Source organism: Chanodichthys erythropterus, chromosome 12, assembly GCF_024489055.1.
Source record: "Chanodichthys erythropterus isolate Z2021 chromosome 12, ASM2448905v1, whole genome shotgun sequence".
Classification (NCBI taxonomy): domain Eukaryota; kingdom Metazoa; phylum Chordata; class Actinopteri; order Cypriniformes; family Xenocyprididae; genus Chanodichthys; species Chanodichthys erythropterus.
Window position 1 is genome coordinate 33,422,628 of NC_090232.1, and position 27,976 is coordinate 33,450,603.

General features: G+C 37.2%; 3 protein-coding genes across 3 annotated transcripts; 2 read left to right on the forward strand and 1 right to left on the reverse strand.

Moving 5' to 3' along the window:
• Window positions 1-5,526: 5,526 nt before the first annotated feature.
• On the forward strand, window positions 5,527-18,078 carry faah2a (fatty acid amide hydrolase 2a). Its single transcript, XM_067403111.1, has 11 exons — window positions 5,527-5,767; window positions 7,479-7,561; window positions 7,633-7,769; window positions 7,849-8,058; window positions 10,135-10,254; window positions 10,424-10,559; window positions 12,739-12,856; window positions 12,925-13,044; window positions 14,734-14,845; window positions 15,101-15,289; window positions 16,675-18,078. Exons 1-11 carry the CDS (start codon window positions 5,582-5,584, stop codon window positions 16,860-16,862), a joined length of 1,599 nt encoding a protein of 532 aa, XP_067259212.1. The 5' UTR covers window positions 5,527-5,581; the 3' UTR covers window positions 16,863-18,078.
• Window positions 17,936-19,205, reverse strand: LOC137032341 (uncharacterized). Its single transcript, XM_067404094.1, has 2 exons — window positions 19,117-19,205; window positions 17,936-19,019 (listed from the first exon to the last, which is right to left on the reverse strand). Exons 1-2 carry the CDS (start codon window positions 19,203-19,205, stop codon window positions 17,936-17,938), a joined length of 1,173 nt encoding a protein of 390 aa, XP_067260195.1.
• Window positions 19,206-21,358: 2,153 nt separating this feature from the next.
• On the forward strand, window positions 21,359-26,650 carry txna (thioredoxin a). The gene is made up of 5 exons (XM_067403997.1): window positions 21,359-21,513; window positions 22,878-22,982; window positions 23,063-23,128; window positions 26,123-26,188; window positions 26,354-26,650. Exons 1-5 carry the CDS (start codon window positions 21,490-21,492, stop codon window positions 26,417-26,419), a joined length of 327 nt encoding a protein of 108 aa, XP_067260098.1. The 5' UTR covers window positions 21,359-21,489; the 3' UTR covers window positions 26,420-26,650.
• Window positions 26,651-27,976: the final 1,326 nt, after the last annotated feature.

The following is a 27,976-nucleotide window of genomic DNA, read 5'->3' on the forward strand; positions in this document are numbered from 1 at the left end:
GTTCATTGGTGAAGAATAGGGGCAGGTCTTGGCAAGGCTGGACATTGCGCGTCGAGCATGCGCAGTAAAAGCTCCAACGTATGCCGGTGTGATTCTGCACTATTTAGGTACTTTCAGGAGAATGACAGTGTCCACAAAACAATGCGACGCCACAGGCTGCGAATCATGAAAATCTTTGCTTAAATGAGTTTGAAAGCGGCGCAATATGAATTTTAGCCAAAATTTGCACAGCAAGAATAAGTTTTTTACATTTGCTTTTAATCGTGATATGAGCTTTCGTATTTGGGCTTCTGATTGGCCGCGTTAAACATCAATCAAGCATTCGAGCCAATGAGCGACCAGTGCTCTGGAGTTGCTGAACTATGATGTCACACTTTACATTTCATGTCACAATGCAACGTTCATAACATGCGGATGATATCATCGTCGTGAGTCAGCATTACGTAAAAAGGCCATTGACCCTTTATTTAAAATAAAACTATTGCATCATATCAATTTGGTCACTGTTGTGCAATTATTCCTATGCTTCCTCTGACATTATGGTGAACTCCTCTCATCCGAAGCCATTAATACCATCTTAAATCAGACTAAATGATGGGTCCAAAATGATTTAGGCCTACTAATTATTGCGTTGTTCAGTCTTCAGCGTCGTTATATATTTATAAAATGTACATCACAATGAATTTGTACATACATTTAAACTGAAATATTATGTATAGTAGCTAATAATAGGCTATATTTATACATTTAAACTGAAATATTATGTATAGTAGCTAATAATAGACTATATTTATAAAATATAGGCCTATAAACATAATTTTTTTAATTAGAAATCGAACTAAATTTAATAAGTGAGTATATTAAAACAAAACAAAATTATTAATCTGGAATTTTCTCAAATAAAATATATTCAGTTTACTTGCATAAACTTTCACTTTCAGGTGATCAAAAGCCTGAATCACCCATAATTCATCAATAGGATTCAACAAAGTGAAATGTGGACTTCTCTTCCAAAGTCTCTTTTTTCAAATGCAGACTTGGTCTTGGAATTACTTTGTATTATTAGAACAAATTTTACTCGTAGATAAATTCTGTAGGCTATTGGCTATAATGTGTAAAAAAAAAAGTCACACTTGTAGGCTATTGTTTCAGTCAGAAATGACTAGGCTGGTCACAACCATGAATTTTGTGCTGATGATTATATCATACAAAAAATAGATTAACAATTTAATTATGTTTTGTTCATGTCACTTACTGTCATAAACAGATGAGGAGATGGCAGATTCAGTTAGGCGACAGGTTCTTTATTGTATAGCGTTGTCAACAAGGAAAGAATCAGGGAAGTCAACAGTATTGTGAAAGTCATTGAGTCATCACTTATCTATTGATAAAATGTCGCTTTGTCGTTTGCAGGTATGAAGTTATTCTGGTTGATTCAAGGAAGATGAGGATGACAATGACTGGTAGGAATCCACTAGGTAAGCAGTCAGGTAAGTCCATGCACACGGTAGTGAGCGATGAAACCAGAAAAGGATGTGTGAAGACTGTGAGTATATAACAGAGTATGTCATCTCGTGGTATCCAAGGTCTTTCTTCGGGACCGTATCCCTCCCAGACGGCGAGGTATTCGAGATGACCGCCCAGTCATCGGGAGTCCAATATGTCACAGACATTGTAGATGAACCCCTCTTTTGATTCCACTGGAGGAGGAGGTATGTGTGCTGCGACAGACCCTGTGGGAGAAGAGACAAGAGAATCATCAAAGGTTGGTGAAATTTAAAAAATGGAAGGTAAGTTTAAACGAATGGTGAACAGACTGATGTAACGGGTACTCAGCTTATGACAGGGCAGTCAGATGTGGATGGTCCCTGAGTAGAGTCAGACCTTCTGCCCTGGGTGGTAGATGGGAGTCACAGATTTTTAGGTTGGCCTGGCTCTTATGCCTCCTTACTGCCCTCTGCAGATAGAATTGAGCTGATTCCCAGACCCTCTCGCTCTCTTGGAACCAGTGTTTCACAGCTGGAACTTCCGATGGCTCACCTGACCAGGGAACAGGGGCGGTTGGAAACCAAGTATGCATTGTAAAGGTGTTAATCCAGTAGAGTTCTGATGAAGAGAATTCTGAGCATACTCTGCCCAGGGAAGGTAGCAGTTCCAACTGTGTTGGTGGTTGTGGCAGTATGGCTGCAGGTAACATCCGATTTCTTGGATCTTCATTTCTGTCTGCCCATTGTATTGTGGATGGTAGCCTGAGAATAAACTCTGAAGCTGGTGTTCTCATAGATTTTGCAGGACCTGCATAATATGTTGGTGATGTTCAGCCTGGTTCCAGGTGTGGATCAGGAGTCGTTGATATACTTGATGACAAATTGATGGCGGTTCTCCTGGAACACCTCATTCATAAATCCCTGAAATACAGAATGTGAGTTAGACAGCCCGTACGGCATGACCAGATATTCATAGTGGCCTGATGGTGTTACAAATCGGTCTTCCATTCATCACCCTTCCATATCCGGATGAGGTTTTATGTGCTATGCAGGTCCAGCCTGATGAATATATGTGCTCCCCTCAGTTGTTCCAAAGCAGCAGGGACCATGAGGATGATGGTATATAGTTTGTTCATTGAGAGTAAGGTAATCAATGCAGGTCCTCAAGCCTTCATCCTTCTTAGCCACAAAGAAAAAGCTGGAAGCGGCAGGGGAGGTAGATGGACGGATGAATCCTTGTTTGAGAGCTTCCTCGATGTACTCCTACATGGCCTTCTTCTTCAGGATCAGTAGTGGGTAGATTTTATCTTTGGACAATGTGGCTCTAGGCAGTAGCTTGATGGCACAGTCCCATGGCCGATGAGGTGGTAACTTTGTAGCCAGTTGTATGCTGAATACATCCCAGAGTGCCCAGAACTCACTGGAGATCTCCACTTGAGTTGTAGGAGTGGGACTTTCGATGGTAGTAGTTTCTAGGTTTCCCTAGAATGAAATGAATGTTCAATGCTTTGACTGTGGATGTAGTGACTGATGGAGTGACTGGACTAATGGACCGGGAAAGGGATTGATTGTTGACTGGTAAGACAGTCCTGATTCCATCTTGTAGTATTAGGTCTGGTCTTGTGTCATAAACAGATGAGGAGATGGCAGATTTACAAAGTTACTGTTCTTTATTGTGTCAACAAGGAATGAATCAGAGAAATCAACAGCATTGTGAAAGTCACTTGAGTTGTCATTTAAATATTGATAGAATGTCTCTTTTTACTTTGCAGGTATGAAGTTATGTTGGTTGATACAAGGAAGAAGAGGGTGACAATGACCCATAGGAATCCACTAGGCAGGTAAGTGGTCAGGTAAGTCCATGCACATGGTAGCAAGTGATGAAACCAGGCAAGAATGTGTGGAGACTGGTCCCAATCCCAATTCTACCCCTTACCCCTTCCCTTTCCCCTACCCCTTCGTTTTCCGAGTTCACGTGAAGGGGTAGGGGTGTCTCAATTGTCTTTTGGCTGGAGTGGTAGGAGTAAGGGGAAGGGCCAGATAGCCATTCAAATGAAGATTTTTTTGGGACCACACTTCGAAGGGGTATGAGAAATTCCCCTGCATACACCGACTACTGTGTTGCTAGAATGTGTGTAGTGATATTTCCACACAGGATCAATCACGTGTGTGTTACCTGGCTGCCAGTTTCTAAGTAGCTTGCAAAAAGGGCTATTTGAATGACGTGAACACAACTGAATAATACAGTTAAAGGTGCCCTAGAATCAAAAATTTAATTTACCTTGGCATAGTTGAAGTCGATTTAAAGGGGCCGTGCGCTGAATCGGTGCATAGTTAATGATGCCCCAAAATAGGCAGTTAAAAAAAATAATTAAAAAAAATCTATGGGGTATTTTGAGCTGAAACTTCACAGACACATTCAGGGGACACCTTAGACTTATATTACATCTTGTAAAATTGGTTCTAGGGCACCTTTAAAAGAAATATCTGTCATCTGTCATCCTTCATACCGCATTCACAATTTAGATACTGTATCGTCTGTAAACTTGCATTACCAAGGCAACAACTGATTACAAAGAGCTCCATTACCACAGCACCAGAGTAGAAAATGAAACCATATTCGTACCGGCCGGCTCGGAATGAAACTTGGCCAGATGGAAGAGCGGCTCCACCAGTCTTGTACATTCTGTATCATTCTCTATCGTCTTGAGAAACTGAAGGCTCATACCGTATCATCATATACGTTTTCGAACTGAAACTGAGCGCTGTCCAAAATATAGCATAAAACATAGGGAGTGAGTAATCTTTTAAGTTTGCTTGCACCTGATTTCTGCTGATATGTGCACTTACAGGACACTAATAAAAAAATTATAATGACATGTAGAATGTGTAGTAGTGGTGTCCCATTTCTTAGGGGAATATTTTCACCCCTACACCTTGCCACTCTGTTTGAAGGGGCAAGGGGAAGGCCGAAGGGGTAGGCGAAGGGGTATAAAAGAGAATTGGGATTGGCCTATATAACAGAGTCCTAATGAGCATAAGTAGCGTATTCGGGTGAGTTTGAATGAGTGGTGGGAGTAGTAGGGTCTGGCGCTGATGTTGTGGCTGAGTCTGAAACTTACAGTGCAAGCCTTAATAATGTTCTCAAAATGTTAGCACAAAAATGTTTTTTAGCATCATTCATGAAATGTTTATTTATTCATTGTTTTAGAATGTTCAGAGAACCTTCAAGGGTACCATTCCCATAATGTTTGCAAAATTATAAAATGGAATGTTCCCTTAACATTCACATAAAAAAGTTAAAAATAAATAAATAAATAAATAAAAACTGAACCTTTTGACAAAATCTCTTCCCTGCAGGCAAAGTAGTGTACTTCCTCCTGAGTGCAACATGGATTTTTGTTCATCACAACAAAAAGACTGCTGTACCAGCTAGACCAGCACTATATCAGCTCTAACAATTATGGGACCAACATGGAATTCATGCTTGTTTATGCTGTAATTTTCAGCAGGGAAGTTCAAAGTTATAATCCAAATTTCTCCCTCTGGGTTGGCTTGGAGAAAATCTCTCTCCATTCATGGTTTAAGCCACAGAGTTTCCCTGTTCTTTCTTCAGACAGCTTAGTGTCTGGTGGTATTACTTGCTAAGGGACAGTGTCAAAATGGTCCAAGAAGTTTATTTCATGATTGCCACAGAGGTTCACGTGAAAGCCGTTCCTGCCACAGCCAGAAGTTTCTGCACTGGCTGGCCCAGAATTTCCTGTTTTGACCTCTCCTATCCCTCAGCTTAACGTCTGGCAGGCTGACATGGCATGGGTGGCCTCTCCATGCATCTTGCAAGGCTCCCAAACCCAGGAAACATTTGGTCACCACAATACAATATAATATACAATACAATACAATTCAGACATAACCATAAAATGTGTGAAGTGTGTCCAAACTTCTGACTGTGTATGACTTTGTAACATTAGTCACCATGTATCCATCTGCAAGGATTCAGTAACACCACTCTGCATGCAGAGGGCAGTAAAGAGCCAATTCCTGTTTCACTTTGAAACAAAGCTGCGTACTGGTGTCATTGCTGCTCATTGACGATGGCTTTGACCCGGTTCGAGCGGTTCTTAAGCCGGCTGCTTCGAGCTGTTATGTGGATGTTATTCGCCGTTTTTAAGTTATTTGCACCTCTACAACGGCATGGAGTTTCGCGACTCCCACCCATCAATAACCCACTTCTGCTGCTCTCAGCGATGCAGCTTGCTCGAAAGATTCGTCGAAAGGAAGTAAGATGTAAATAAAAAACTCCATATGCTCTAGATCTTGATCATTATAATGAAAAGCATGACCGTAATGACATGTTGGTTACACTTTGAATGACGCTACGGTAAAGATCCATATTTCACACCACTCAGGAAGAAGAGATGCGACGAGGTGAATTGCAATGAATGCTGGGAGTTGTAGTAGTTTCTTTTATTTATTGCATTTTATTTATTTTACCACAGAGCCTTTTTAACATCACAGTTTCTCTTCTGATCATAGTTCAGCTCTCTGTATTAATGTAAGTGATCAGAGTGGGACCGTATTTACACGTATTTAGAGGAATTCACGAGTTTTCAAGGCTGTTCAAAGGTCAGCAGCAGTTATGAAATCAATAGCTATGTTGTTTAGGGCTTAAGGCGAGACACCCCTGGTGAATAGAGTAAAAAAAATTAACTAATAGATATCACCATACTTCCCCAGCTGATTGATTACATTAAAAATAGCAAACATTTTTTGTATTACAAGTTTTCTAAAATGTTATGTTTAAATATGCAAACGAGGCATTATCTAATTAAATATGCACTCATTTGCATACATTTCTAGAACAAAAATCTGAATATTGGATGATGTCAGGTTCAAAATTCTCTTTTTTTTTTGGGACATATTAAATTCAAAGGTTTTTACAGAGGGAATTTTGGATATCTCTTCTTATCACTCCATAAATCAGAAAATACTATCAACAGCCAGAAAAAAAAAATATTTTCACCATTTTTTAGGAATAAAATGTTGTATAAAATCAGGCAAATTATATATCTACAAATCCCTCTGTAAAAACCTTCAGAATATAGATAGGAATAAAACTGTTTGGTGTTTATAAGTTCTGCTAAAAATTGAGCTTTCTGACTCAGAGCAGGAGAAAAAAACTAATTTTGAGAAAATGGCCTTTAAAGATATTTACTGCAACTGAAATCTATAGATGCAAATAGATAAAGTGCTATAAAATATACACTTAAAAGTGTATTTTGGATGTTTTCTTTCCACCAGTCTGAAAAAACACTTTATGAAAAGCCAAAAAGTACAAAATCTCAAAATTGACAGTGTTTTTGCCTGTAGCATCCCCCCTTCACTATATTAAAAGTCTTCTATAGGTGTGTATCAGGCCAGTTATTTTGTCTTAAAATCAAATTTTATTTTCAGTTCCCCCCTTTTAAAAGAAAGACTTGTATAAAAAACAAATAATTCCCGTATTAAAGTATAGATGTATAATAGTTTTAAAATCTAAGATTGTGACTTGTATATATTTAATAAACAGGGGAAAAAAATATTATAATAGGCTTTTTCAACACTTACCTAAATTTTTCTCCAAAAGTGACATGTTATTACCATCACACATCATATTTGCACACAATATCAAAACAGCCTAACCATCATAGCATCAAAGGGAAGGATATGATTTAATTTTTTTCCAGGACATTTGAGAAATCTTTAATATTCTTCAAAAAAAAAACCTAAATGACCCCAGACTGTTGTTACCATATGTGTTACTAATACAGTATGTCTGTCATATGTTTATTTCTTTTTTGGGAGAACAGACAGATTGAGACAGAAACAGAACAGACAGAGCTACATGATTTATATTCGCAATAAATAGATCTGACCTAAGCTTTGAATCTGCATCTTTCTACTGTATGTTTGTCTTCCAAACACATATTGATTTCCTTCAAATATCTCCAGGTAACAAGTGTTGAAGTGGTCCAGGCCTACGTTGACCGCATCCAGGAAGTCAACCCACTTATCAATGCCATGGTGAAGGACAGGTGAGTGAGTTCAAGGGTAAAATCAACCTACATTTCATTCTGACTCTGAACACACATTCTCTTTTCCTCAGGTTTTCAGCAGCGCTTCAGGAAGCCGCACAGGTAGACAAACTAATAGAGGAGGAGACGGGAGGAGAGGATGTGTTAGAGGACAGGCTACCTCTGCTTGGAGTACCCATCAGTGTTAAAGAGGCCTTTGCTCTGCAAGGTATTTTATTTTTGACAAACTCTTCATTTCAAAATGGAATATATCTGTAGGATGACACTTTCTGTTTTCTTCCTAACAGGCATGCCTAACTCGACAGGGCTGTTGAGCAGACGGGATCTGGTTTCAGGGGTAGATGCCCCATCTGTTGCACTGTTGAAGAGGGCGGGAGCGATTCCACTGGGTGTAACTAACTGCAGTGAGCTCTGTATGTGGCTAGAGTCCCACAACCACCTCTATGGCATCACTAACAACCCCTATGACTTTGAGAGAATTGCAGGCGGCAGCTCAGGTCATTTTTATACACGTATACACATCCTGATCACTTTAATCATAGTAAAACTGACAGAAAAATCCAACCTGCACTCACTCTTATTTTATAAATACTATACAATGTTCAATTTTATGCACTGTTTTTACTGTTTAAAGGTGCTCTCTGTCATTTTTGATTAAACTTAAGCTAAATAAAAAAAGAAAGTTATTTAATTACAATTTCCATCACTAAAAACTCTTTACCCCTGAAGAAATTAATAGTTTTTTTTAACAAAATATGTATATTTAATTCAAGTTTATTTGTATATCACTTTTCACAATACCTATTGTTTCAAAGCAGCTTTACAAAAAAATATTATTTCAGTTAATGATGCACACTCACACAAGATAAAGAATCCAGTTATATTTGTTGCCTAATAAAGCTTTAATGGCTTTAAAGGGTTAGTTCACATAAAAATGCAATTTCTGTCATTAATTACTCACCCTTATGTCGTTCCACATCCGTAAGACCTTTGTTCATCTTCGGAACACAAATTAAGATATTTTTGTTGAAAGCTGATATATTTTTTTATCCCCCATAGAAAGCAACATAATTACCATATTCAAGGTCCAGAAAAGTAGTAAAGACATCGTTAAAATAGTACAGTGGTTCAACCTTAATGTTATGATGCAAGAATACTTTTTGTGTGCAAAAATAACAACTTTATTCAACAATTTTGTCTCTCTCCCCTGTCAGTCACCTATGCTGTTTACATTGTAAAGACAGAAAAAGTATTCTCGTTGCTTCATAACATAAGGTTGAACCACTGCAGTCACATTGACTATTTTAACAATGTCTTTACTACTTTTCTGGACCTTGAATGTGGTAATTATATTGCTTCCTATGGGGGATAAAAACTTCTAGGATTTCATCAAAAATATCTTAATTTGTGTTCTGAAGAACAAAGATCTTACGGGTTTGGAACGACATGAGGGTGAGTAATTAATGACAGAAATTTAATTTCTGTGTGAACTAACCCTTTAAAGCCATTAAAGGGATAGTTCACCCAAAAATAAAAATATGATGTTTATCTGCTTACCCCCAGGGCATCCAAGATGTAGGTGACCTGAGATGTAGGTGTTTCTTTCTTCAGTAGAACACAAATGATGATTTTTAACTCCAACCGTTGCGTTCTGTCAGTCGTATAATGCATGTCAATGGGAACTCTATCTATAAGAGTCAAAAAAACACGACAGACAAATCCAAATTAAACCCTGTGGCTCGTGACGGCACATTGATGTCCTAAGACACGAAACGATTGGTTTGTGCGAGAAACCGAACAGTATTTATATAATTTTTTACCTCTAATACACCACTATGTCCAAGTGCGTTCAGCATCCGGTGTGTGAGGTCTGAATGTACTCTGACACCAGAAGTGATCGCTCGCACTCATTGACATATACACACGAGAGATCACTTCCGGCATCAGAGTGTGCTTTCAGACCTCACCAACCGGATGCTCACGGGTAGTTGGACAGAGTGGTGTATTAGAGGTAAAAAATTATATAAATACTGTTCGGTTTCTCGCACAAACCGATCGTTTCGTGTCTTAGGACATCAATGTTTCGTCATGAGCCGCAGGGTTTCATTTGGATTTGTCTGAGCATGTTTTTTTGACTCTTATAGATGGAGGTCCAATAGACATGCATTATACGACTGACAGACGGCAACGGTCATTTGTGTTTTACTGAAGAAACAAAGTCACCTACATCTTGGATGCCCTGGGCGTAAGCAGATAAGCATTACATTTTCATTTTTGGGTGAACTATCCCTTTAAACTGGTCACCTCATGGTGGCTGCCATGTTGAGATCACATGACCAGCAAAACAATACACACTGTATCTCTGTAACCCCCTTATTATCTGACATTTTTGCTCACATATAATAAATAATAATGGCTGACTGTGAATAGTGCATTTTTACAAAGAGCATCTGTAACTGAGAACTATTGCTTTTGCATTAGGTTGCATCCTCTCCACTAGGTGTCAGTATAAGTCCAAGATGACTGGCAACATTAAAAATAATAATAATTGTAGTTAATACTGTCTTTTGCAGGAGGTGAGGGCAGTATATTGGGTGCTGGTGCCTCTGTGATTGGAATTGGGTCAGATATCGGGGGTAGTATCCGTATTCCCTGCTTTTTCAATGGCATCTTTGGACACAAGCCATCATTAGGTAAGAAGACTGCGTGCAGTTGTGTGCGTGTGTTGGTAGAATAATAGTGACAGTCTATAGAGGGTGTATGTGGTTTCTGCTGTATATATACTTAACTTTGTCATGACAGTAATGTTGGTTGATGTCATTAGGAACGCAAACTACATTTTGTTTTTTTCTGTACATACAGGTATCGTAAGTAATGATGGACAGTATCCTCCCGCCTCGGGACTGCAGATGGGATTTCTGTGTACAGGACCTATGTGCCGCTATGCAGAAGACCTGATTCCCATGTTAAGCATCATGGGAGGACCCAATGCAAACAAGTAATATAATGATATTTGCAAAATAATTAGATAGATATAGTCTTCACAGCAACACTGTGAGCAAATATTAACTTATTAAGATTGGGGTTTGTAAAATTTTTAAATCTTTTTGAAAGAAGTTTTTTATGCTCAACAAGGCTGCATTTATTTGATAAAAATACAATAATATTGCAAAATATTTCTTTAAATTTTCTATTTAATAAATGTTAAAATGTAATTTATTCCTGTGATGGCAAGGCTGGATTTTCAGCATCATTACTCCAGTCTTCAGTGTCACATGATCCTTCAGATATCATTCTAATATGCTGATTTCTTATTATTGTCAATGTTGAAAACAGTTTTGCTGCTTAATATTTTTGTGGAAACTGATACATTTTTCCAGGATTCTTTGATGAATAGAAAGTTTAAAAAAAACAGCATTTATTTGAAATAGAAATCTTTTGAATTACTTTACTGTCGTTATTTATAAATTTATCATGATTGACCAATTTTCATCTTTGCTGATTAAAATTATTGGTAACATTTTACAATAAGATTCATTAGTTTACATTAGATAACTACATTAGTTAACGCAAACTAATAATGAACTGCACTTCTACAGTATTTATTAATCTTTGTTAAAATTAATTTCAGCATTTACTAAATCATTATTGAATCAATAGTTGTATTTGTTGACATAAATGCACTGTGAATAACAAACAAACTGAACAGCTGTAGTTTTATTAACTAATGTTAACAAAGAGTAACAAATACAGTAACAAATGAATTGCTCATAGTTAGTTCATGTAAGTTAATACATCAACTAATGTTAACAAATGTATTGTAAAATGTTACCCAATTATTAAAAGTACACCGTCACTTAAAAAAAAAAAAAACTTTGTTTAAAATGAACAAAATTGAAAGAATGAGTCAATACTACATCATCAATCCTTCTTTTAAAACATGTTTTTGTCTTACCCTGATTCACTATGGTAAGCCTATTATAAGTGTTTATATTTTATATTTTAAATCTCCCGGGATGGTTTGCAGGAATTTGCGTATATATGTCACTTGCATGTGCATGTCTCATCATATCCGTAAATAGAGAAAAGTTGCTTCGGCTACTTTGGGTGCTTCTCTGTACTCAAATTGATACTTTCTCGATTCATTGCACCTCCATCCTCCAGCCTATGACCTGGAAACTGATCAAAGTTTGCCATCTTGAAGGACATTACAATTCTCTAATTGCACCGCAAGGAACGAGAGCTTCTAGAGGAGCTATAAGCGAGGAAGACTTCCTATGCAGAAGTCTTTCTTGTTGAAAAACCTGGCGCACGTAGAAATTGTCCTCCGCTTCACATCTGTCACAATCATTTTAATTTATTTTTTTACCTTTGCAGTTTAATATTCCAAAATACAAATAAGAATTTATTTCGTCCTCATTTTCTTTCCTTGCTTCGTTCCATTGCATCCTACGGGGGTGGAGCTGAGACGTGAGGAAAGGAGGTGAGGAAAGAAAAATGAGAAATGAGAAGCACCCTTTGAGTGGAATAGGTTAGTTGTCACATCAAGAGAAAGTTTGACGTAGAGCAGCTAAATCTTAAACCTCCAGGGAATCACCCGTTTTAAAAAAACAGAATAGAGGAGAGTCTGCTGGCAAAAAGAGAACGCGAGTGAGCTCGTAATAAAACAAGAATCAACATTGGCTTGGCTTTTCAGAGATGGCGAGAACAGGGATTTAGCAGGAGATAGCATTTTTATTACTCAACAAGTGAGAGTGGTATTTTATTGAACAGATAAATTGCCATATGTAGGTCTCTAACAGAGTTCAGTGTAAAGCATTATCTATTGTGAAGGGTCATTTCATGATGGTTGTTGTAGCTCTGTGCTGGAATTTACTATTTATTAATCTATTAATGGTTTATAGTCTATTAATGGTTATCTACAGTAATGGCTTCTATGGGCCAAAAGTTACATTGTGTATGTGTACCTTTAATTTCTTCCCAGAAAAACAACTTACTGACCCCAAACTTTTGAACGGTTGTGTATTTGCATTATAGTTTCATTATTTTTCCTTGCAGCATATTCATAGGGTGGCTTTCATCTTACTCTTTCAACTTGATTATTTTCAGTGGTTTAAATCAATCCCTATTATGAATGCATCCCAAATGAAAATGTCTCTCTGTTTCACTCTCTTTAGACTGTCTCTCTCTACTGAAGTAGATTTGAAAAAGCTGAGGTTCTTCTCTGTTCCCCACAATGGGGGCTCTCATTTAGTCTCTCCAGTGGACACACAGCTGCTTCAGGCACAGAAGATGGTAAGCAGGTGCGTGTAGATGGGCTTCAGTAAAACTGATATTCATCTCAAAATGGGCTTTATTTTTAGGTGGTCAAACGTTTAGAGGCAGACCTTGGGGTTAATGTCCAAGAGCTGTTCATCCCACAGCTCAAATACTCCTTTCAGATCTGGGGAACTATGATGGCTTCCCCTGGCAAGGATGGAAAGGTGTGTGTTTTTTGTCATTATAATTTTGATGTACATAAAAATGTCATTCCCTTATTGTATATAACACTGAATATATTGAATAAATGAATGTACAGCTATATTGGATAAAATATTAAACTTGAAATTTTAAAGATGGAAGTCAATTTTAGAAGATGACAAAATATCAAAATAAAGTTGTGAGACAACCCTAAGACAACCATAAGATAACTTTCAACCTCTTGTTGAGCTAACTTTAGCTCTTTGTTTTCATTCAGTTAAGTTTCCTCTTGATGTTTTTTGCAATTCTGTAAATAATTAAGTTATAATTAAAGGGATAGTTCACCCAAAAATGAAAATTTTTACTCACCCTCATATTGTTCCAAACCAGAATGGAATGACGTGAGGGTGAGTAAATGATGACATAATTTTCATTTTACGATGAACTAATCCTTAAAGGTGCAATATGTAATATTTTCTGTCTGCTAGAGGTCGCTAGAGGCCTATTCAAAACAAAGGCGTAGCTTGATGACGCCAAGTTTGAGCACGGAAACTTGGGACAAACTTGGTCTTCACCTCAATGGCCAGTGGAAAAGAATTGGGATAGGACTCGGGAAGAAATCATGTTCATGCATGCACGATTATTAACGTTACTGTAGTATGAAGCAGAGCAGGACCGAGTGTTGTGAGAGCTGAACGAGGCCGCTGGAGCGATTGCGCAACACACATCGCGAGCAGTGGAACTTTTATTATACCGCAGTCGCTGGCGCCAACTACCGCTTTTCCGGTCATGAGTATGAGATAACGCAGCTCTGTTTATCATATTAGATACATTTGAGTGTGTTGAAAATTATGTTATAACGTTACTCCATGCGTTTACTCGGCGGCTGCTGTGAGACACTTGTTTGAGACACACTGCAGTAAACTAGATCGATTTTAGAATATCATATTAAATGCTGGATGGCTTGTGTTGATAAAAGGCATGTAGGTCATTTTAAAACGTATTGTATGATGGAGAAAATTATGTATTACTGTTAATAAAAATAAAGCTGCATCTGATTATGCTATGTTAGCTACTTCACAAAATAGTGTTTTTCTCTGAGGCATAGTAAAGCATGGTACTTGCAAATAAATCAAGAAAATAGATTTAAACAATAAGACTAAACTTGTTGAGCTATATAACCATAATTAGTTTTCTGTCCATAAATATATCAAAACAGTTGTTCCCTTGTCTATTAAAACATATATATATATATATATATATTAAAACATAATATATTAAAGCGTCTTTGGTGTTTCCATGGTTTTCACTAAATAAAACAGGAAACCGAGGATAACGCGAGTATGACGCAATTGACAGGCAACTCCTCACACGTCCCGAAGCCTTGGTTAAAATTGCAATTTTATCACGATTTACAAATAGTTGGAAACATTTGGGATATTGTAAGTACTCAAGTGAACAAAATATATAACACTGGCCTAGTGGATATTTTGGATATTTTACTGCAAAAATATTACATATTGCACCTTTAAGTTTAAGTAACTGAGCTTAACCAGAACAGAGCCTGTTTTCCTTTTATATACATGTTTTCTTACAATACAAGCATGTTCATTTTTATACTGTATGTTAGGATTCTGCATAAAATGAATGATTTTCTAGTTGTCAACGTAGTTTTTATCCGATGGTTTTGTCTTTTTTTTTTTTCATCTCAGCCTCCCACCACCTTTGCGGAGCTAATGAGTGAAGGCGGGAAGAAAGTGTGGCCAGTCTGGGAGCTGTTCAAGTGGTTTCTGGGATTTTCTTCTCACACTATAGCAGCAATAGGTCTGTGACAAAGCAAATGAGCTTGTGCACTTTTAACTCTACTTGGACTGATTGAATTTCTCAATTCCTTTTGCTCCATGTCTTCCAAATTCTGATTAACTTTACTGGCCTGAGATCAGCACTAGCAAGTCTTCTTGTGCTGAGTGTTCCCTAAAGTATCCAGATTTTGCAAAGACCTGTGTTTTTGACAGTATTTAGTGTATCTTAAGATGAATACATATGATAATAGTGTTCCTTTCTGTCTCTCTTTCTCAGGTCTGGCTCTAGTTGAGCTATTCCAGAGTTCCCACCCATCTCCATTCATTATACAGCAGAAGGAGAGTCTGCAGCAGGAGTTGGAGGAGTTACTAGGAACAGACGGAGTGCTGCTGTACCCCACTCATCCACAGATTGCCCCCAAACACCACCACCCAATTTTCACGCCCTTCAACTTCTCTTACACTGGTAAGTGTTGTTGGTTTTGATCTACTCATGTTCTACAGGCCACGACACACCAAACCAACATCAAAAGCCAACTGTGGCCTCACCTCGCATGCGTCTGGGAAAAGTTGTGCTTGAACACACCGCAAAGACTACAGCCATTGGCCCACTAGTAGATACGTTCTGCATCTGCATGAGAGGAAATTACAGTCTAACATCAGTAGGTGGCAGTAATCTATTTTAATAATTCAAAATGAGAAACCAAAACTAGGACCATGGATTTACAAACCGTGAACAAAGCTGCACTTGCTTATTGTTTTGAATATGAATAATGATGATCACTTCCTTCATTCAGGCGCCCATGTTTATGGAAGTTAAATAATGACAAATGTATTTGAAACTAAAAAGCATGTTAATTTGCACTAATTGAAAAAAAATCCATTGCATTAACAGGGCTTGCATTTCAATGCATTTTTTACAAATTTGTTTCCACAAATTCAGTGGTTCAAATTCTGCAGAAAATTTCAACATTGCACATTCAGGAAATGCAGGAATAGCAGAAGAGTACCGATGCATCTGCTGTTAGTTGTCTCACCAGCAGGTGGTCCAAGCACATGTTCACAAAGACCAAAGCAACAGGTAGAGCAAAGTCATTCATTCACAAAAACTTATTTGCAGGAGTGGAGCAAGCCTTAAGTATATGTTATGATTATCAGGGCCAGTATATATGCAGAAAAGCTGATTATAAAAGAGATTATAACGTTAATCGACGCTGATGTAGCCTATTCATAACCCATTATAAAGAAACCGCTGCTCAAAGGACTAATTTAATTTCAATTCTACATGCTTTTTTGTGTCGCCGCCAATAGCCTCGTGGGCAGCGCACCAACATATCGTGGACCTTTCTCGACCCCCAACCCCCCACTTCGCTTCCTGTCAGCTTAGTTTCCTGTCACAATAAAGGCAAAACACCAAAAATATATAAAAAAAAAAACATGTTTTTTTTGTTTCAAATACATTTGTCATTATTTTTCTTCCATAAATGTCGTTATGAAAATATTTGCATATTTTAATACTCGGGTGATGTAAGATGATGTAAAGTTAGAACAGCCATGTCTGTATGGACTCTTGACTTCCTTGTTTGATTTCCTCACTTTTGTTATCATCTCGTGCATTTTTTCACTAAGCTGAACAGCCAATCAAAGCAGTCTTTTTTTCACCGACACTGATTCAACATGCTCAGTCGGCAAAAAAGCTGCCAACAGGGTCCAACAGTGTTGACAGTGCGGAACACACTGCCAAAACTGAGCTTACAGGTGATTAGCTGACTGTCGGTTTGGTGTATCATGGCATTTATGGGCCACCTTTCTGGAGGGGGTCTAGGCTCTAAGCGGATGTATTCTTTGCAGGTATCTTTAATATCCTGGGTCTACCAGTTACCCAGTGTCCATTAGGGCTGAGTGCAGAGGGTTTGCCCCTGGGCGTACAGATTGTGACAGGTAAATTACAGGACCGTCTCTCTTTGGCCACTGCCCTCTACTTGGAGAAAGCTTTTGGTGGCTGGAGGGAACCAGGCAAGACAACAGCCAAGCCTTAATCCATCTCATGCATCTGCAACAACTGGACCACATAACCAACAACACGTAGTGTATCTCATATACAACACGTGTAACCATCCAAAGCTTACTAACAATTAAGTGCAGAATGCATTTTACATTAACTGACATGTTTTAGAGGGCTGCATTTGTGTTTACATTGATATATAAAAACTTTATTTTATTCATAAGAAACTGGATGATTACATGAGATATTTAATAACTTTATAACTATGTGAACAATACTGTATTTCATTTCATAACAATACTTTTTTTTTTTACTTTCATGCACTAAAAACAAGGATGTTTGAACAAGTATTTGTACTGTTCACTGTGTTCTCTTTAACAGGCTTTTCAAGAGCAGGCTCTTTCTTCTGACAAATCTGTTTTATGTTGAATATGCCATAAGCAGGTTTCAGTGTTTTAGAAGGAAGAAGTTTTGTTGCACTCAAAGGATGTAAAACAATCATATTTAGAAGTAAATAACATGCTGGGGCATTTTAAGTGTTGGGCATTGGCAAACCCTTGTTTTCTTAGCCTTTATTACTCATATTTTGTTGTGGTTTCTCTGAAAATTCCGTTCAAACATTTTGTAATCTGCTGACGTATTAAATAATGCACTTAAAGCGGTAACACTGAATAAAAAGGACTCTTGTAATGTGATTTTCCCAAATATTGAGGGCAATATCTGTCTTAATATATTTTTAAATCTTCTCAATAAATATGGTTTCGAGGGTATCTGAATGTTGATGATGCATGTCAAAGCATGTCAAACCTCATCAACATCAAACATGTCATCATTTCAAAAGAAAATCTGGACAACAGATGATATTACATGCATTTATTGTGTAATGCTGAAGGGATCATAAATTAAGTCAGGCAAGTGTCAAAATCTGTCAGATATAGGGATATTTAAAATAACTGAAGACTTTTTTTTTTTCTCTTCCTTCAAAAAAAGTTACTCAGATTCACCCATTAGTGTGCCAATAAAATAAACTTTGTTGATAAACATAAACACAAAAACTTAAAACCACCATAATGTCTACACATTTCAAGATCCTACAAAATAGCTTACTTATCCAGTAGAACACTTGAGATCCAGGGGGCGGAGATGGGTAGGTGAAGGTATATGTAAAATGGGAGGAGTTGGATCTAGATCCAGGGGGTGGAGACGGGTAGGTGAAGGGATATGTAAAATGGGAAGGAGTTGGGGCGGAGACGGGTAGGTGAAGGGATATGTAAAGTGGGAGGAGTTGGATCTAGATCCAGGGGGTGGAGATGGGTAGGTGAAGGGATATGTATAATGGGAGGAGTTGGACCTAGATCCAGGAGGTGGAGACGGGTAGGTGAAAGGATATGTAAAATGGGAGGAGTTGGATCTAGATCCAGGAGGTGGAGATGGGTAGGTGAAGGGATATGTAAAGTGGGAGGAGTTGGATCTAGATCCAGGGGGTGGAGATGGGTAGGTGAAGGGATATGTAAAATGGGAGGAGTTGGATCTAGATCCAGGAGGTGGAGACGGGTAGGTGAAGGGATATGTATAATGGGAGGAGTTGGATCTAGATCCAGGGGGTGGAGACGGGTAGGTGAAGGGATATGTAAAATGGGAGGAGTTGGATCTAGATCCAGGAGGTGGAGACGGGTAGGTGAAAGGATATGTAAAATGGGAGGAGTTGGATCTAGATCCAGGAGGTGGAGATGGGTGGGTGAAAGGATATGTAAAATGGGAGGAGTTGGATCTAGATCCAGGAGGTGGAGATGGGTAGGTGAAGGGATATGTAAAATGGGAGGAGTTGGATCTAGATCCAGGGGGTGGAGACGGGTAGGTGAAGGGATATGTAAAATGGGAGGAGTTGGATCTAGATCCAGGAGGTGGAGATGGGTAGGTGAAGGGATATGTAAAGTGGGAGGAGTTGGATCTAGATCCAGGAGGTGGAGATGGGTAGGTGAAGGGATATGTAAAATGGGAGGAGTTGGATCTAGATCCAGGGGGTGGAGACGGGTAGGTGAAGGGATATGTAAAATGGGAGGAGTTGGATCTAGATCCAGGGGGTGGAGACGGGTAGGTGAAGGGATATGTAAAATGGGAGGAGTTGGATCTAGATCCAGGAGGTGGAGACGGGTAGGTGAAGGGATATGTAAAATGGGAGGAGTTGGATCTAGATCCAGGGGGTGGAGACGGGTAGGTGAAGGGATATGTAAAATGGGAGGAGTTGGATCTAGATCCAGGAGGTGGAGATGGGTAGGTTTAGATACAGGGGGCAGAGACGTGTAGGTTTAGGGATAGGTAAAATGGAAGGAGTTGGATCTAGATCCTGGATCTTGTGTTGTGTGGTGTGGACCATACTTATGTCTTTGCACATTAAACTGAGATCGGAGAAAGTATTTTAATATAAAAAAAAAAACTATTAAAACTGCTATTTATACATATGATATGATCAGTTGTGTAACCTATAAATATAATTAAATCATTTAATTTAAATACAGGCACATTTTAAGTTATTTTTGCAGAGTATAAATGGCTTTTAATATTAAAGCTGTAAATTTTATCTATATTTGGTGATGACATCAGTCCGAAGTTATGCATCCTTTTGACCATATCATATGTGACCATAAGGTGACAGCATTACACATTATGGCATGTCTACTATACCCCTGAAAAAATTGTTTTAACTAACAAGGTGTTTTGGGTACATTATTATTATTGTAAGATCAATTCAGCCAGGTAAAAATTCACATGTTCCCTTTACTCTTAGGGAGTGATGAGTTGACACTCTTTTACCTCCAGGTTAGTTTGTCCCCTACATTGGGACTATTTCTATGTTTTCAATCTTAATGTTTTTTTTTTTCTGTTTCACTTGTTACTCTGTCTACACTCTACACCTAGGAAATGGAATGAGCGAGACAGGTCCACTTTACAATCAGCGATCTATTGCTGCAGACTGATAAGATACGAGAGCTGTCATCGAGGTTACCCAACGCTAAACATGCTAATTATAGTCTTTATGTAAAAATGTAGGCTTTTAAATTGGATGTCAGATATGGACTGTAGACCATGCTTTCAGTACTTAATGCTTCAGCAGTCCACAAAATGTCTTTTCTGTTTGTTTTTCCTGCAGTTTTTTATGTGAAGGTTTGCATTCATCCATGTGTTTGTAAAATGTGTGATATAGTTAATTTTTAAGCAAATGGACTTTTGTTGCTGATTATCTGTTTGGCTTAATTAGCATTCTTGCATCATTTACGCTGTGAACAGGTTTAAACCAGATGTTTCTAAATAAGTTCTAGGTTCCACAATGAAAACCTTCAGACTGTGGTCTATTTATTAAACTATAACATGATGTTCATGCCTCAGTCGAACGTTTAGGGCTATACAACCATGCTCACATGACCTTTATGCAGCTGTAAGGCTTTCTTTCCAAATGTAGACACCTGGAAACGGTGAATAGCTGCTAGAGGCAGTGTTTCGTATCTGTGGCAACATCGTACTCAAAGACTTCAAAGAGCAATTATTCCAGACCCTATTACAACACACTCATCACCATCATCTCATGCATTTTCATCAGTGTTCAAAGAAAATGATTAACATGTGATTGGATAGGATGGAATGAGACATCACAGAACAGGCCGAGTGAAACTGAAGAAAAAAGGAACAGCACATGAGACATGAGAATTACCTATGTGGGCAATTTGTGTGCATATTAACAGTGTGACTACTGTTAAAAAAAATCATAAACATGCTCATTTAAATATACATGTTTTATTTTTTTAATTAATCATTGCTTTACTATTAATTTTGATATGGACTATTTTTAGCAGAGGTCATTCATCACCTGTCGTAGTGCTTCTGTGAGTTTAAATCAGATATTCATGATTTTGAGCATGAATGTTCTATGAACATGTTTGCTGTTATATTTCACACCTATGTTTTAAAAGTGCAAAAGCCCTAAACACAAGTTTATTCAATAAAATATCTGCACTGTGATAATCAGAAACCTTATAATGCATCAGAAATAACAATATGAAATTATATTGCAATACTAAAAAACGTGGTAGTTGTCACTGGCTACTAAAAGTGTTTAATATAAATGTACAATCACTAAAGTTAACATAGCCTAAGTGAATTGCTAAAGTGTCAAGTGTGGTAAAAATGTGTTTATGGACATTTAAAAGTGGTTGGTGTCTGATCACAGACGAGGAAAAAACAATGCGAAATGAAAAGAATGGTATGCCATCAACTATATGATCATGCAAAGCTATAAATTACATTTATATCAATATTAAATCATGGTTGACTGCTTTGTTCTAGTTTAACTGCTTGAGAAATCTGCCAAAAGTGCACGTGGATTTAACAACTTCTGTAAAATATCTGAATCATTTTACAAGAGAAAAAAGCTAAAGAAGCTTATTTTAGCAAGAATGTCCAGTTCTACTTCCACATTACAGTCCCATACAATGGAGCATTTCTAGCCTCGTGTCCGCCAGCGCGTTTATGGGCAGGGCTTTTGAATGAATCGATATTGCTAAACTACACGCTTGAATCAGGCAGAGCAGCAGACGGACCATTTCTGGACGGGCGTGTTGAGGAAGGTTTGTTCTCTGAGCTAGAGGCAGCAGTAAAGCGATAAAATGATCATCGTCATTGAAGATCAGGTAAGAGCGCTACTTTAATTCAAAAGACCTTCATTAAAAACTTTATTTAACCAAAAAATAAGCAAAATTACGCGGTATGACTAGGGAGGACACGTTTTGCTGACTCACAAGACCCCTGTGCTGCCCATCAAACCCATTTCAATTAAGTTTGTCGAAAAATAAACCGCTCTGTGTGAGGATTCACAAAGTATTAGCAAGGGATAGCATTAAATAATAGGTCAGTTCAGATTGTGATTGTGAAAAATATAGTTAGCTTATCTGCTAACCAGTTTTTACACAAGCTAATGTCTACCTAGCCACAACAACACCCGAAAGCTAAAAATGATTAAAAATGCCGCTCTCGTATCACGTTATTCGCGCTGCAACAAGTTTTGTTGTTAAATTTTGAAAAACGCACGTGCAATACATAGTTTTGCGGCACCTGGAATGCCGCTTTGTTACATAACTTCCTGCTCATGACAACGAAGTGCCGTCTAAACCTACCGTTAGAAAAATGCGTTCCCATTTACAGTTTTAACTTCGATAACTAAGACATCACACTCCTGTATCATTTTGTTTATTTCGGCGATCGCGGCCTGATGGGACGAAGCGCGCCATCAAGTCACGTGGGCTGGACTCTTATGACTTGAGTTTTTCTTTTTTCGATCATTTGCCGCAGTGAAAGAGGCAAGACTGCATACAAGGGCATCATTAACTGTCATGTTGACTTTCTCTTACTGTTTGTTTAAATTTACGCGAACGACCCTTGTTGTTTGATTATGTTACGGATAAATAGCCCAATTTTTAATATTACAGATGTATAAACTGTGGTGGCCTACCAATGTGGTTTTTTGTGTTGTAACTAGAGGGCTTGTGGTCGGTATATACATAATATTTAATTATACCAAACGAGATGCTCAAAAAAATATGCATTTATCTAAACAATATATTATACAATTCAGTTAAGAATTATTAACTATATTCTTTTTTGAATAACAGTTCTATAAACAAGTAAATAATTGAGTAACTGATAAAAATATAGCCATTAAGTTTATTTCTTCTCCCCTATTAATGAAAATTGTTCCATAACCAGGCAAAGCATCAAGCTTTGTGCATCACCAAGCAGCGCAAAGTCTAATAAAAGCTGGTCTGGAACAGCATGTGAGTGGAGTGGCAGATTTTATCTTTTCAACAAATTCCACTTCCACTCCACAGTCTGATGTAAAGGCAGATAAGGTTCATGTAATCATGTCTTTGTAATTTAATACAATCATGATTTTGCTGTATATTAAAAAGGGTCCAAAGAGACACTCTTTTGTTTTTAAAATAGCTCTTTACAGTATTGGTGACAGAACATGAAATCCAGCATTGACTTGTGTTCACAGGAAGGCTTTGACAAAGCTCTGGCTGAGGCAGGTGATAAGCTTGTAGTGGTTGACTTTACAGCCACGTGGTGTGGGCCTTGTCAGAGCATCGCACCTTTTTACAAAGTAAGAAACCTTTGTTTTTTGGCATCTGAGTCACTATATTCCTTGGGTTGTTGGAATGAACTTATCTGACTCACTCCCAGGGTCTGTCTGAAAATCCTTCCTATGCTAATGTGGTCTTCCTCAAAGTGGACGTGGACGACGCACAGGTGAGATTTCTTTTGCAGTTTCTTTTGTTGCGACCATTGCAACTGTATAATGCATCTTCATACATGCAAGGCATTGTAGTTGCGTTCACACCATGTCAGAAATGTCCCAATTATGAGATTCCAAAGAAGCATTCACATCCCTGTAGAACTCGTAGTTACAGTCTCTAATTTAAACAAAAGACATACTTTTTGGTTTAATGTAGCAAGCACAGAGCTGGATAATTAAAGGTTAATTCACCCAAAAGTTAAAAATTTTGTCATTTACTCACCCTCATGTCATTCCAAACCCATAAGATTTTCTTTCATCTTTGAAACACAAATAAAGATATTTTTAATAAAATCTGAGAGATTTCTGTCTCTCCATTGAAAGTCTATTCAGCCCAAACGCTGATGCCTCAAAACATTCATAAAGAGATTGTTAAATAAATCCATATGAATCAAGCGGTTTAGTCCAAGTCGTCTGTTGTCAATCATATTTGAGCTTCTGTTTACCTTATTTGAGTGCTCTGTTTGTTTGCTGATCAATGTTTATATGTGAATAAATGACTAAATTAAATCTGTTCGTTATATAAAGCAGTGGTTCTAAAACTTTTTTGGGCCAGCGCCTCTATCCGTTATCCAGATCCCTTACCGCCCCCCAAAGACAACGTGGTAGCCTACTTATTCAAACAACAATATATTTATTTACCGTTGCAAGACGTTCAGCTGCTCTGCTGTGGAACTTCAGTTCGCTGCACTCAGGGGCCCTGAGTGCAGCGAACTGAAAATTGTTGTGCAATACTTGTTTTATGTTAAATGTTTGATTATTCATGTTAAATGTAAAAACATTAAATAAAATGGAACAATAAATTAATAAATGGTAGGCCTGTATTAAAAATAAAGACATATGAGACTGTTTATTGATATCTTTAAAACAGTTTAATAAAGCCAGCATTTAAAAACAATTTGACAGTTTTTTTTTTTTTTTCTTTTGAAAATATAGTTAAAATATGCTATTATAAACTCTTAGGGGCAACAAATCAACTTCCGACTCTCTCCCATGCCACTCAGAGTAAATATAGGCTGTCATTGGACAGTAAAAACGACCTTGTCCGACCAAAATGTTTTGTTACGCATTTAGGAGAGTATTGCAAGAAGCTGCTTACATTAATCTTACTTTCGAAAAAATAAATGAATACAATCATGATTTTTACATGAAAAATTATGTTATAATTATAGGCCTAAATACCTTGGTATCAGCTTGTTTTCATCAATGGTATAATTAATTCAATTCAAATTTATTTGGTTTGTCATGATTAATTTGTGTTCATTAGAAGAATAAACACATATGAACAATTAGGTTAAATTATTATTGTATTATTAATTTTTAACTAGCTTGAAACTATCCAAGCAGCGTTTTGCGCTCAGATGTGATGGTGGAATTAATACATTACCTAAATGTGATTAAAGAATACATTTAAATTAACCATCAAATTGACATTTTCTGCTTTCAGTCTTGCGAGTTAACAATGTGCCTGACCAGTAAATTACTTGAACAAAGAAAACATTTTGGCATTAGGCAATGGCATTAGTTAATGGTGCTCTAAGCGATGTCACGCGTTTTTAGGCCAAAACATTTTTTGTCACATACAGCAAACATCTCCTCACTATCCGCTAGCTGCCTGTCCCCTGAACACACTGTAAAAAAACGTGGTCTCTGTAGACGCCACCATCTCCAAAAACGGCAATAAAAACAAACTGGTGCAGCCTGAACCACAAAACATAATAAACAATAACCAACAAGAATGATTTTAAATGCGCGTTCATGACTGTTTCAGGAAGCACGGAGGGGAGGGGGAGGAGGAGAAGGGAGGGTCTAGCTAGCCTCTGTTTTGTTTGACAACACTTTGAACGTCAACAGGAAGTTACTCCACACAGGATCGCTTAGAGCACCTTTAATGCCTAAAAATGTAAAAAAAAAAAAAAAAAAAAAAAAAAAAAAAAAAAAAAAAAAATTTAAAGTAGAATTTAGTTTCATTAATTTTAAAATTCGTCACGGAGTCAATGGGAACATGATTTATTGAAAATATTTGAAAATATAAGTGGTTCTTAAGTGAAATAACCATTTAACGTCTAATATCCTGCTAAATAAACATTAAAAGTGTATTAAGCATTTGCGTGACAACTGTTATTTTATAATAACATTTAATATGGTTTTGTCTATTGATTACATACATTCATTGTTGCTTTAAGTGTTGCTATAGAAATGCATAATTCTGAACAGCTCAGAGTAGAAAGTTGTCCATATTGTAATCTAGTAATTTTGACATGGCCTGATCTTTTTTTTTTTTCTTCTTCTTTGTAACGGTTTTTGTCAGGCATTATCTACCTTCTTTTTATTTATTTATTTATTTTTTAATCAAAAGGTTATGTTGCAGTCTTCTCAAATAGTGCCGGTTAGAGGATACCAAATAATGTGTATTTGTTGGTAGAGTCACATACAGGCCAGTACAAAACCTGTTTAGACTGAACCTGCTGTAATCGGAGAGAATTTATTAAGATTGTTTCACAGTAATTGGTTCTCTTTTGTAACATAGATGGACAAATACTTGCTGTGTAGTCATACCAGGTATTGTATGTGCAATACAATGGAAAATGTCTACAGGGAAGTACCTGTAACAAAAAGTCACATCGGCAGAAATGTTTTTGCACTGATCTATGTATTTTTTGCTGTTTTAATGCATGACATACACCACTAGAGGGTAGTAGAATTAGAATAAAGTGTAAAATGCTATGGTTACATCTTAGTCATACTTTTATGTTTTTGCTTTGATTCCTTGTTTCCCATTTATTCATATATGAATGATGCATTGACTTTACATAATTACCTTCAAATGAATTTTTTAACTATACATAAAAGCTGAAATTATAATTTTTTTTAAGCTTAAAGCAGTAGGGTGAGCGCAATAAAAAGTTGTAAAGAATATATAAGCGTGACATTGTTCTGTTTTTCAGGATGTAGCCCAGTCTTGTGAGATCAAATGTATGCCGACATTCCACTTCTACAAGAACGGGAAGAAGGTTTGTTCTGTTGTCTTTTTTGAGTATTGCATAAAGCCCTCAATTGAACTAATATTAGTCACATATCAACTGTACAAAGTTACAGATGTCTTTCTATGAATATGCCGTGTTTAATTTACTTTCAGTTATTGTTTGGATGATTTAATCACTTGTTTTCTGTTGTAGCTGGATGATTTTTCGGGGTCCAACCAGGCTAAACTGGAAGAGATGGTGAACCAATACAAAAACTAAGCCTGATATGACACTCATAAATGTTTCCTGTGCAGCCCAAGCTCAAATTTCACTAACAAAACATGTCCACTTGTTTTGTTATTCATCAATGGACTTTCATTTAGTTGTTTTAGCTGGTCAGATTCTGCCTTATAAAATCTGTAATCCATTTCCATAATGAAGGATTACCTCTGTATGTCCCTGTGTTCACATGTAACTCTTATTAAATGTCTTTTTTTCAGGATCAATAAACACAATTATAAAAAAATATCTTATTGAGAATGTCATTTTGTTCTTCAGAAGTTTATCTTTCTGGTGAAGTGTATTTCTACACTACTAGCTAGTTTATTGTCTCAGACACCGAGATGATGGTTGCCTGTTGTTTACTTGGTTTATTCATGCATTGTATTGTTAAAGGTTTCTCTAAAATCTGTTTGTCCAAAGTATTTTTTTGCAGCTCCATAAATTGCTAGTGGCCAGCTCACAGCATCGGCTCTAAGTTTTGTTGCATCTGCATGGTGTTTACAATCATGCTATTCATAGAATTTCATCTTTATCATCACCAAGGACATCTTTTAAGGCAAGCATTGGCACCCTTCCATCCTGACAAACGGGTAATACAGAAAGTGGCTCTGTGTAAGATCTAAGTACTGAAAGATTTAAGTAAATGAATTCACATTTATTTGGATAGCGTTTTTCACAATGCATATAATTTCAAAGCAGCTTTACAGAAAAAGAGACGTCTTTATGATTTAAACTGGGAGAGTGTCTGAGCCCCGAACATTATCAGGAAGGTCCTTCCAGAGTTTAGAAGCCAAATGTGAAAACGCTCTCCCTCCTTTAGTGAATGTAGATATCCTAGGTAGATATCCCAGAGTTTTGAGACCTTAAAGAGCTTGATGGATAGTAGGGTGATAGAAGAAATGTATAGGAGCTGAACCATTTAGGGCCTTAAAAGTCAGCAGCAATACTTTGTGTAATCGAACTTAGGAACTTAGTTTTGTTTTGTTTTTTCCAACTGCTTACACACAGAATTCTTGTCACACAATTTCTGAAACCTGACACTCAAACACCAGAACCACATGCCAAATCTGCAAAAAAACATACACGAAATCTATGCTTTCGATTCAGTTTTCAATTTCATAAAACACTTTTTTGCAAAACACAACACACAATTTTAACAAAATTGAACAGGAAGTATCTTGATTTCCTTTTTCAAATACAACCATTGTTTCTGTCCAACTACACATGGTTGATGTATTTCTTTTCTTTCATATTGTGTAATACTGTATTCACAACCACAAATGCTTATAGTAAAAAAAAAAATAGTTCGGTTTCAATCTTGCTTTCATGTTTACTGAGAATTTTTTCAACATCTCTTAGCCAATTACTTTCAATCTTGTACAGAGATGTACATAGGAGCTCATGAAAGAAGAGCTTTAGGTTTTGAATAACTGAATATGATATATCCAAAAATAGAATATTATGGCAAAGGTGTTTACAAAGACAAATGTTTGCTTTTGAGATGTGTTTGTGATATTTTGAATGCAGTGCTTGGTTGAGGCATTTTGTGTGTGC